We start from the raw sequence: 13,069 nt of genomic DNA on the forward strand, positions 1-13,069 counted from the left end.
TTACTATTGTAGTCGGGCCTTAATATAGGTACACATGGTCACTATGCTTATTTCATTGCTACCAAAGTAATTTAAAATTATAAATTTTTTTTCCAATTTATAATAATTTGCAATTATATTCAATATGCCACTCCGTTAATACACCATTTTATAAATTCTGAACTAATACTGTCCGTAAAATTACTTTTTTTTATGTAATAATGTTTAAGAAATTTCTATGTTTTCTATATATATATATACACACACACACACAAAACACAAACATACACACAGTATACACCTACACACATAATGATTATTGGCCATATTCCGCCTCACTTTATTTACTCTATGTTCCGCATATTCAGTTGTCTCCCCATGTTACTATTGGCGGGCTATGTGTTTGTTGCAACGACCCGTTGGTTTGTTGTCGATATGAAATGCGTTATGTAATAATCGTATTACTTATCTGGTGTATTCATGCTGAATATATATTTATCATAACATTAAATAAAGGTCATTCATAACGAAAATGATTCACCCCATCTTGAAATCATTATTCTCAAGCAGGTATGTTAAATAAATAACTTATTTTGGGTAATTGAGTACTAAAGTACGATATTATAATTTTATAATGGATTTTATAGTGATATAATCCTTACATTTGCAGCTTGAAGAGATGCACGTATTTTCTCACACATTTTGAAAATTTTACAGCAGTATAAAACACTATAGAGGATTTATTTTACAAATTTCAGAGTTTGAAACTTCGTTCCAACAAAGAGATAAGGTGTCAAAATATAGTTTTTTAAATTTAATTTTTTTTTTAATTTTTAAAGCCCATAACTCTTAAAATAAAAAAATCCCAGTTTTGAAATTTTTTGTAAATACAGTGCATTAAGATAGTTACTCATCCCCACAAAAGTGGTATTGAGTTTAGATTTATTTTTTGAATGATGTCTTAAAAAATTAAAAATTGGTCATTTTTAAAGTCAAAATTTTTAATTTTTTTCTATTTGGTATGCAATTTATTTGTAAATGTGTATTGGTGATAATAAAGGCTGCATCTTCCTAAATAAACTGTTTTTTGTTTCAACAACCTCGGGTTTACCAGTTCCGAGTAATATGAGTACAATAAACCCTTACAATTAAAAAAATCGGCATGTTTTGTAAAACAAAAAGGCTACCATCGGAATTCAGAAAGAGATAAAAATTTTAACTTATTCTTTTTGGACACACTTATCATGAAGGAATCAACAAACAAAAAATCATTTGATTATAAAATACTCAAGCAACCACTTAAGGATCATTTGACATGGTATGACCCATAACCTAACATAACTAACAGTTTAAAATTGTAAACTACTTGAACGGTGACTACCTATGCCATTTAACAGAATCATATAGAACGAGAGGATCTGAAATGTAACTTTTCGAATTTAATTTTTATTTTTCAGAAGAGCAATTACTGTAGAAAATAACTGTTAGTACTTGAGTGAAAAAATAACCTTTGAAATATGTAATAAAGATATAAAAAAATAATTTATACTACAAAATATGTAGAAACATTAAACAACTCTCCTTTATTATACTACTTACTACATCTCTGAAAAACATAACTTAATCTGTACTTAAAAACAAATCTGTTTCAGGTTATGAAATTACATTATTATCATAGTAGTTATTTCGGAGAAGGGACATTCGAAAATAAGCAAATTAAAAATTTGAAAATGCATTTATTTTACTTTTTAGCACATAGGGTTGGGTGGGGTGAATGTGATACAGTGTAAAACTTATGTACTGAGGATTAGTTAGATTCGAATCTGAAAAATTACCGGATTGTACCATAATTATCGTACACAACTTAACTCCCCCAGAAATTCCTTCGTGCAAGAACAGCCTAAGTCAATTCATTAAATTAATGTGTATAAAACAGGAAAAAAAAAAAAAAATTATATATGCATGTTAATGAACTTAGACGTGTTAATGAAATGGTTTACAAGACAGTTTTTCAAAATTAAATAAAAATATAAATGTTTAATTAGAATAAATAATATTCAAACTGAGATTCTAATTTGAAAACAAGCATAATTTTGATATCTAAAAATTAAACTAGACAATGGTGCAACATTCTGCTTGGTGCAAATGTTTAAGGAGACCCTTGGGTACACCACACAACCTTCAGAACTGGGGGATATGGCACCATTTTTTACCACGAGCTCCCCTTTGTGGTAAAAGTGTGTATTTTTTACAGACTTGTAAATAAAAAAAAAATAAAACTTAAACTAGACAATGGTGCAACATTCGGCTTGGTGCAAACGTTTAAGGAGACCCTTTGTTACACCACACATTCTTCAGAACTGGGAGATATGGCACCATTTTTTACCACGAGCCCCCCTTCGTGGTAAATGTGTGTATTTTGATCAGACTTGTCAATAAAAAAAATCTGTAAATATGTAGTTGAGCGGTATTTGCAAAAAAAATGTTAAAAATCTGAAAATACTTTTATTGTGTGCTCTTCAACTTCCTCTTTTCATTAAAAGCAGCGGAGGTAAGAAATTCCAAATACTTTAGGAGATATAAAATTTTTAAATTTCATCATATGTAGTTCAGCGGTATTTGCAAAAAAAAATGTTAAAAATCCGAAAATACCTTTATTATATGCTCTTCAACTTCCGCTTTTCATTAAAAGCGGCGGAGATAAGAAATTCCAAATACTTTAGGAGATATAGAATTTATAAATTTCATCACAATACCAGTGCATTCATGTGGTGTTAACCATTGTTTCTTGTTTACGTGTATCTATTTTTTTATTGGATAATGATGTCACTTGTTTGTTCCTGATAGGCCAGAATTCAAATGAATCAATACGTGATTATTTAGTTCATTTATTGTTTAAAACGGTGTTTAATTACGTCTCCAACTTAGGTGAGTTTTTAACGTTTCTAATTTTAAAGTCTTATTTGTTATTTGGATATTGTTGCGCAAGTAATAAGTAACAAAAAAAATTTACTTGAGTTGTTACTGTTCATCCTTTGTCCCGGTTTGTTAGGTCAGGTCAGTTACATTATAATACTTTAAAACTAAAGAACCATTGAAATTAATTCATATTATTTTTAATGTACGCTTTGTTTCAAAGTATTTATAATGTAACTGACCTGACCTAATTGACCATTTTCATTAATTAGGCATTCACAAACACATGACAATAAAAAAAATGGCTCTGGTCCAATGATTACACAGGTCTTGTATAGCAAAATAAGAACGGCGATATCTCCTAAAGTATTTTGAATTTATTACCTCCGCCGCTTTTAATGAAAAGAGGAAGTTGAAGAGCATACAATAAAGGTATTTTCGGATTTTTAACATTTTTTTTCGCTAATACCGCTCAACTACATATTTACCAAAAAATCAATACCAATTAAAAAATAAAATGGTGCAACATTCGGCTTGGTGCAAACGTTTCAGGAGACCCTTGGGTACACCACACAACATTCAGAACTGGGGGATATGGCACCATTTTTTACCACGAGCCCCCCTTCGTGGTAAATGTGTGTATTTTGATCAGACTTGTCAATAAAACAAATGAATAACAATTAAACTAGACAATGGTGCAACATTCAGCTTGGGGCAAATGTTTAACAAGGCCCTTGGTTACACCACACAACCTTCAGAACTGGGGGATATGGCAACATATTTTACCACGAGCCCCCCTTCGTGGTAAATGTTTGTATTTTTTTCAAACTTGTCAATAAAAAAATCAATTAAAAAATAAACTAAATAATGGTGCAACATTCGGCTTGGTGCAAACGTTTAAGGAGACCCTTGGTTACACCACACAACCTTCAGAACTAGGGGTAATGACACAATTTTTTACCACGAGCCCCCCTTTGTGGTGATTGTGTTTATTTTGATCAGACTTGTCAATACCATCAAGGGGGGCTCATGGTAAAAAATTGTGCCATATCCCCCAATTCTGAAGGTTGTGTGGTGTAACCAAAGGTCTGCTTAAACTTTTGCACCAAGCCGAATGTTTCACCATTGTTTGGTTTATTTTTTATTGATTTTTTTATTGACAAGACTGATCAAAATACACCCATTTACCACAAAGGGGGGCTCGTGGTAAAATATGGTGCTATCCCCCAATTCTGAAGGTTGTGTGATGTAACCAAGGGTCTCCTAAACATTTGCACCATCCAAATGTTGCACTATAGCCTAGTTAATTTTTATATATCAAAATTACGCTTGTTTTCAAATTCGAATCTCAATTTCGAATATTACTTATTCTAATTAAACATTTATATTTTTATTCAATTTGAAGAACGGTCTTGCAAACCATTTTATTAACAGGTATAAGTTCATGAACATGCATATATATATTTTTATTATTTTTATACACATTTATTTAAGGAATTGACTTTGGCTGTTGTTGCACAAAGGAATTTCTGTGTTTTTCAGGCGTGTATGATAAGTATGGTACATCCGGTAATTTTTCAGATTCGAATCTAACTTATCCTCAATGTAAAACTTGGGGTGAAAGTGATGCATTAAAAAAAAATTACTTTTTGCTATACAAAATTTTTTAAGAAAATGCATTTGCTTGCCTCTTCTTTATACGTCCCCATTCCATAATGAATGTTATAAACCTTTAGCTACATTTTATAGGAAATGAAAAAGTCTCAAGCAAGAAATAATTCGACCAAAAAAATTAATGTGTCTAGGTCCTGCAACTTTTGTTATATCTTTGTGTGCATAGAAGATAGCTTAAAAATTATAGTTTTAAATGGTTCAGGAAAGTATCCTCTATGTTTTAATGCTTAGAAAGATAGTCTGACATTTATATCTTAGTTACTATTGCTGCCTAAATTTTTGGGGTGAATATGATAACAGAACATGGGGTTAATGTGATACACAACATGGGGTGAATGTGATACCATAATTTTAGGTAGTTTTATAAAAAAAGTGCTTAATATTTCTATTTTCCACTGCTGAATTTGAAATGTACGTTGTCATTAAAACCTTGTTTTTTTACCTTAAAGCTATTTCTGTATGTTGGTAAACCTGAACATAATAAATTTTTGTACTCCAATTTGTACAACTTATTATTCTATGTAGGCCCCTACCTTTATGTTTTAGAGTAATATGAATAATTTAACATCACATGTAGAACTGTATTTCTAAGCATTCCATATTTTAGTTTGTAGTAAGCTGCTTTTATTCCTTTTCTATTGTTGTATTTACTATAAATAGAGAGAAAAGCCTTATTAGGACCACAGTATTTCTTCAATTTGTTGTTGACTGAGAAGATCGTTGAATAATTGTACAGTGCGTGGATAAATGATCAAAATTGTATATAGAATTTGTTTGACTAGTCACTAGTCGCATTTATGTACTGTGACAAAATGTATTCTTCTTTAATATAGAGGAAAAATATTCACTCTGTAACATGACTTCATATTTTATGTCAGAACTCGAGGACCACTAACTGATTGTCATGAAATTTTTTGTGGGTGATACACATGCATTTGACCTATCTCACACGCACCCCACCACACTGATAGCGTTGCTAGGAAGTAGGATATAATGATGTATCTCATTCACCCCACCTGTGTATCATATTCCCCTCAATCGCAGGGTGAATATGATACACTAAATTTATTTTTTATCAATCTAACTAATTAATCAGCATTTTTATTGAGTTAGGGTTAGGTTTCTAAAGCCCTAAGAAATGTGCGTAATTTTTCTCAGTGTTGTGGTGCTGTTAGTTAAAATAATATTCAAAAAGTTTGGTTTTTTGTATCATATCCACCCCACCTGACCTTATTATAATCATTCTATGGAAATACATTGTCATACTATGAGTAGTGTTTTAGTAGTTAGTACTGTAGTTCTGAATGAGAGCCTCTTTTCTGTTATAGTTTACGGTTTTAGCGAGTAATTAGGTTAGCTTCATATAATACACACATGTGGTATATAGTGAGAATGTTCGTTTGGGTTATTTTAGCTACATTAAAAATAATGTGATTAATTCATTAGGTTAGGTTATATATGTACCTTTAAAATAGTTGAAAATAGTGTTAATGGTTGGTTTCGTTAGCTGTATGAAAAATAATGCAAAATTGTTAGAATGGTTGATTAGGAATTACTAGTTTAAAATGTACATAGCTGTCTTAATCAAATGTGTTTACATTACAGTATTTTTTTTTATGTATTTAACCTAAATAACCATTCACACTATTTCACAGTATTTAGTTAAAACACTAAACTACTGGTAAACTAATTGAACTATCACAATACCCTCTTAGAGATTGATTCAAAAACAAATAAACAGTGAATAAAGGCAATTGTTTTTCCGAAAAGCGGCTCTGCCATCAAAATTATCCAGTAGTTAATAATTTTAATATTTAGCTTATGTTAGCCACATTTAAAACATTGTAAATTTGTGTGAATATTGCTATATTGCTTGATAGGTTAGCTTAACTGTATTTAATATACTATACAACAGTGGTTGGTTAGGGTAGCACATTAATTATATATTACTTAATCATTATGTTGAAGTCGGCCAGGGCTATGCCCTCCCAAAGCCTATGTGCCTCGCCCCACTTCAGGCCAACACTTCTTCTCACCAACACCTTCTCAGGGGCATTTCAGATCTCCCGCTAACGTGTATGTGTGCGAGTGCTAGTTCGCTCCGCAAGAGGTGCGCTTAGAATCTGTGTCTCGCACCCCTATTCTTAATCACGTAATTAAAGATTTTACCAAATTTTTCTTTATATCCTTATTTCAATCTCTCAAGTGTATGGGTTTTCAGGGTAGTATGTAAGGACGGAGTAGTGTCATGCCCAAACCTTCAGAAAGCAATATTATGCTGGTTATTCACATTTGAACTTGAGTAATAAACAAGTAACTGTATAAGTAATATTAATTCAGCATAAATAATAACAAATTATTATTATTAAGAGCTAGAAGAGTGTTGTTATGTTACTTGTTCCGTAACGTAATTGTTTGATGCCTAACTGTAATTCCGAGGCTTCCTGTTATCAAGACACCCTGACCACTGTCAGACTCTCTCAACTGCCACCCTGGGTAGGAAGGAGCCATTGCACCTCAAAGACTTCATCGCTTGATACTAACTGGTCCTTTAAAATCTGTCGACTTAATTAGTATTCAAACCTTTTTTTTCGGTTTCCTAGGGTCTACTCTGTATGACTGACTGATTAACGTAATAATTTTAATTCTATTTAGAACGTTTCAAACGAAATAACACGACTTGTATTCTAGACCAGGTCACGTGGTACTCTGGTTCGCAACTAAGCCGGAGTATTGACCGTTAGCCTATTTACAGTTAACTACGTAAGGAGTTTTGCTAATTATTCAATTGAGTGTATATCTGCAGAATTAAAACCCTCTTAACAGAACCGTGAGTATTTAGCTTACAGACCACATGCACCCTTGTAGGTATAGGGAAAAAGGCGTGTGCTACGCCTAAAGAGCCCATAGGCAATTACCGCCTGATTAAGTACTAGCTGCTGAGAGCAGGTTGGTAGGATAGGTTTCAACACTGTGTATGTGGAATTGAGCTTAGCACCCACATGAGCCACGTCACAACTCAGGGACGGAATTGAGAGCTGAGTCCACGAGCCCATCCACGTGGTGGCACACAAGTACACAACTAATTCGCTGCCTAATTAATTATGTAAATTTCCCTAGCAACAGTGTATTGAATATATTTTATTTTTATAGCTGACCTAATCACACCAACCTATGTGTAAGATTCAGCAAAAAGTGCGTAAATCTATCCTCAAAAACATATATTAATGAAATAAAACAGTGATGAATACTACTAAATACAAATAATTGTTAAATAACTAACCTTCATGATGACTCATAACCACTCACATTAACATTTGTAACAACATGAAAAAATCTTATGCAAGCATAAATCAAATCCTTCCATGAACTTGTGTTACCAGTAAATTATTCTGTCTAGGGTAATGAAATAATACACCTATATGTTTTCTGCTTTACTGATAGCGTAAAGAAAATGCTTGATAGTAACAAAATGCATCTCCATATTTTTGTTTGGCTCTCTCTTAGATAATTACCATTATCACTTTGACCTTTACATAATGATTAGAAAAAAAGTCAGGAAGTTAACAAAACCATTTTGAAATGTGCCCATCTTGTCAATAATTACATACCACGTCTTTTCACACTGGGATAGTTAGAGACTAGTGGTAATGAAATGAAAATAAATCACAGGTGGAATGAAAGAGTGGGGGAGACGATGAGGTACCTGATGTAATTGTCGATGAGGGTGACTTATGTGAAAAGTAAATTCTGAAATGGTAATTTTGAGTACTAATAATGTTTTTGATTATCCAGCAAAGGTTGCGTTTTTCAATTCCACTGGACAGACAAGCATTGGCTTTGGGTATTTGGGTCGAGTCCCGATAGAAGAAAGTATTGTCTTGAAGGAGAAAATATTGCCACTAGAAGGCTTGACTATGCCATGGCTGTTGGCAATCATCTGGCCTTCAGAACTGATTATAAAAGGTAATTGGGTGGGGAGGAAGTTTAAACGCTGTGAGGGTTGAGACCTCTGGCACGTGAACAGTTTGTCTCCCCCCCCCCCCCCCTCCCACTCTATTTTATCTGATTGAGCATTGTGTGGTGTTTTCGCCTGGACCACTGACAGTTTGAAAGCTTCTCCGTTACTTAGTACATAAGCTATTTTGTTCTCCCTTCCGGGTGATTGCATGTCAAGTCCGCACAGACATTATACCAATCCCTCACTTAGCACGACTAATGCATTCCTAAAAATGTTCGTGCTATCTGAAATCGCGTATTCCGAAGTACTGGTCTCCATAAATAGCAAGGCTAATTTACTTAATGTGTTCCAAAATGTGTAGGGAAATATGCTTCACGTAATCTAAGTGCGTAAAATAACACTAAATGATAATTGTCACACTATTTATCTTTATAAACCTATCATTGAATACTTTGTATGACAAATTTGACACAGTGTAACGGGATATAGTTATCATCATTTGGCTGTTTGACTTGCCCGCCCGGATATGACCTTCAACTCATGTCACGTACCTTTCTGCGAACTTTCCAAACAATCCTTTACTGGCAATGAAAATGATATTACTGTCCTGATATTTACATTTTAATTTTTCATAAATTAAAGTGTTTTTTTGTGTATCACCGCTTGGTTCACATCAATCCTGTCAAGCCCTTGATTTTTTTTTCTTTGCACCATTTATTTAACAACCTTTTTAATGTGAATCATCTGTTCATTTCTGTTCTGGTATATAATGTCAAATATATTCCCACTAGTACAACCAACAGCATTTGTACGATTGTGCACACAGTTTACTTGCTTAAAACTAAAGTGCGACCAACATAAGTGTGGCCTTCATGACATTCTGCACGCCGTAATACTTCTAGTTTTATCTCAAACCCTTGAACACGATGTATTATGCTTCACTTGGAAGTCATGATTCCACTATAATTCCCACTGCAGGTGCTTGCGCACGTACAGTTACCAGCAGACAGATGGGCAAACATTGCTTTGTGTTGTGCGAGTTCCCTGGTACTGGCTAGACTGAAATTCATCACGGCCTGGTCTGTAGCTGGGCGACAACGGTATGGCACGGAGGCATACGCGTGGACATAAAAACATTTGGTCCTTTACACTCCGTAGCCGCAACTTAACATGTCATAGCTGATGTTTATACAACAGCCGATAGTGTAGTCAGACCTGCGTGCGCATCTCTCCCACCCCCCTCGTATGGCTAACTGTATGCCACTGCATATCTGTTTATAGAAGTTGAAAAAGACTTTGTGGCGTCATACCCGACTTTTTTTTTTTGCCTGCGGAGATTTCGTGCTAACTGGAATTTACAGACATGCTATTCAAGACTGAGGCAGTAAAATTAACATCGCGCTAAATGAATTCGCACAATCTGAAGACATACTAAGTGAGGGATTGGTGTACACCCTATTCTCTTAGATTTCCGTGATTTGTTTTCGATTATAACTCATATACATGAAATACCTAAATAAAGAATTAGTTTATTTAGATTTTGAGTTAGTGTTTTTTTAAATTTTTTTTTAATAATTTTCAAAACTTAAAAAAACTCAGATTTTACATGTTCTGTATTTACAAAAATACTTGTTACTTGGCTGAAATTGGTCCCATTTTGAAGCTTTTTTAATAGACTTTCATATGACATGCAACTTGATAGGGATTGCTTTGTTAGATAAAAGAAAAAAAGTGATGGAATTTCAAGATTTAGTTTTCAATAAAGGGACAATTTTTAAAATTTGAAAATTATGTTGTACCATTCTTATTTCACCATCTGAATATAATTTAATGGTCATTATGGGTTCATGATATATGTTTCATAAAGAAATTGCTTGAGTTTAGTTTAATAGCACCATTTTTTGGTAAATTATTTAATTTTAACTAATCTGAAGTACGAATATTGATGTTTTAAGTACTTGCATCCCAAGTCAAATGTAACATGCATTGAGCTAACCTGGGACTATTGAATTGCCTTTATTGTGCATTGAATCACTAGAAGACTAGTGGCCTTCTATGCTTCATTGTCAGGGAGATTATATGATTAGCCTGTTGCTGTGACTGAGTGAACCTTGCACAGAATATCTGCGGGATAAGAGAAATATGGAGATGGTCCTTCTTGGTGAAGATATCTGATTTACTTTATCTGTCACGTAACCACATATCTCACTTAAAATTAGTATTTCTTTAAAAGTCACAGAACACTCAACCCAGCTTTCAGCAAAAGAAAATGATTCTGCCAAAACTTTAATTTTACTCTCTTGTGGTATGAAAACATGTAGTTTCATGGTACCAGGAATGGTACGTGAATCTGTTTGTCAAAATTATTTTGTTGCAGTGTTTTCTTGTGTAGCAAAGGTAAAGTCAATACCCAAAATATTTTCTTTTGCCTGCAAAGGCTTTTGACACAGTAAACCATCAGATATTACTCAGCAAATTATCCATTATGGGATTGAGTGACAAATATATCAAATGGTTTGGCAGCTATTTGAAAGATAGGAATTACTTTGTTTCTATTAATAATACTAAATCTGATTTACATATGACAAACTCTGGAGTACCTCAAGGTGGTACCCTTTCCCCCCTTCTTTTCAACATTTTTATTGTTGATATAACCAAAGCACTAAATTATTCTGTTGGTCTATTATTTGCAGATGACCTAAAAATATATAGAAAAATTACTTCTTTACATGACTGTCACTTACTTCAACATGACATCTCTTCTGTTGTTGCATGGTGTAAGACTAATCTCGTTGAACTTAACTACGGTAAAACCACCACTATAATCTTCTCAAGAAAATATCATCTTATTGTATTTGAATATAAACTAGACAATCATACTATTGCAAAATAAAATTGTGTCAGAGACTTAGGTATCTTGCTAGATTCAAAATTATTCTAATCATATTGAAACACTTAGATCAAATGCTAATAAAATGTTAGCGTTGATTAAATATATCACATTTAATACATCTTATTTAGATTCAACACTTAGTCTTTATATATCCTTGGTGAGATATAAATTTGAATATGGTTCTGTGATTTGGAATAACATTAATAAATCAGATAGTGACAAATTGGATAAAATAGAATTCAAACTGAGAAAAATTATAAACCTAAAAAGTAACATTATTCTAAATGTAGATTTACACTCCCTTCTTGGGTTCTTATTATTAAGAAGAGAAATATTAGATGCATTATTTGTACACAATTGTTACAAAAATACAATTAATTGTAATTATTTTCTTCACAATACTGGAATTAGAATACCTTTCAATAGTCATAAGCAATCTTTAATTTGTACTTTAAGTAAAACAAATGATCTATTATTCAGAATCACTAAAAATTACAATAAATATGCATGGTTCTTTCCTGTATTATATAGCAAAATAAAATTTTAAAAAAATACAACTATTCCTAACTTAATTTTTTTTGTGTTATTCTTATTTCCTATATTATAAATTTGTAAAGAAATTATTTACTAATTGTTAAATGTTGCATGTTGTGTGTATTGTTTTTATTTTGTATTTTGTATTGTTTTGTTCTGTCTGCATGTATCTGTGTTGTTTGTATCGTGCCTACCACCCAAGGCCATAAGCTGTAGGTAGGCATGCAACAAATATTAAATAAATAAATCACAATTTTCTTGAGTTCATTATTTGGTCTTCATGGCTTTTGAAGACTTACTCGTGCTACCAGTCTTGAAACTGTGCCACCCAACACCATCACATGGCCCCTTCTCATGTGCCGTGGCTGAAAAAAATTCTTTATCAATAAAAAAGTTCTTATGTGATGGCACAAGCTCAGAAGTTGTTCTAGTTTTTATGCTGTGCACCAGACATAGAATACCTTTGTAGGATTGTGCGTTAAATTTCTTGCTTCAAAAAGCTAAAATGATTTTTTTTTTTTCCCTGAAACAGTTTGACAACAACTGTGTTATGCTCCAGTCAGAAGTTGCAGCAAAGATCAAGTATTTGATTTTCTCTTCTGAGTCCTTGTGGTAAACCACTGGCACAGGCACAGTTGCTTTGTCATTTGTCCGTCTATATACCTGTGTTCCTTCCTGAACAACAAATGAGCAATTCTCTGAGAAGTCACAAACCACAGCCAACTCTGAACTAGACAACTTTCTGTTAATGTAATTCATGAATATTTTGTTGCTTTTTGATAAAACCATAATGAAGCAAAACTGAAACTTCTATCACAAAATGAATCAACAAACTCTGTGGAAGTGACGGTTTTAATTGTGTTCTCGAATGTTTTTTCCAGTTGCTGTGTTTGAGAACCGCAGCTCCATTTTGTAACATGCTTGCCGCAGTGTTTCATCACTCTTGTGCTTTTTTTTTTTTTTTCCTTCTTCTGGTTTCAAGCCACAGTAAATGACTGCAGTTATACACAGTGTTGTTTTAAATATACTGTGATAAATAAAAATGTAAATGTTCGTTCATTCCAAATCTTAATTCTCAGAAAGTTCTGCACAGATAGCTTTGAAATTTTGAC

General features: G+C 32.9%; 1 protein-coding gene across 6 annotated transcripts in view; it reads left to right on the forward strand.

Annotated features, from left to right (window-relative positions):
- The first annotated feature begins 350 nt into the window (after positions 1-350).
- The window catches only part of LOC134530983 (sulfite oxidase), a 124,967-nt gene continuing 112,248 nt past the window's right edge, over positions 351-13,069 (forward strand). For 3 of the 6 annotated variants that reach the window (XM_063366387.1, XM_063366388.1, XM_063366389.1), the window contains exon 1: positions 362-549. In XM_063366387.1, the coding sequence (XP_063222457.1) occupies positions 512-549 (38 nt within the window). In that variant the 5' untranslated portion in view covers positions 362-511. Of the gene's footprint in view, positions 550-8,364; positions 8,536-13,069 lie in introns of all 6 variants that reach the window. The other 3 variants (XM_063366384.1, XM_063366385.1, XM_063366386.1) reach the window with 2 other exon arrangements.

Source organism: Bacillus rossius, chromosome 3, assembly GCF_032445375.1.
Source record: "Bacillus rossius redtenbacheri isolate Brsri chromosome 3, Brsri_v3, whole genome shotgun sequence".
Taxonomy (NCBI): Eukaryota; Metazoa; Arthropoda; class Insecta; order Phasmatodea; family Bacillidae; genus Bacillus; species Bacillus rossius.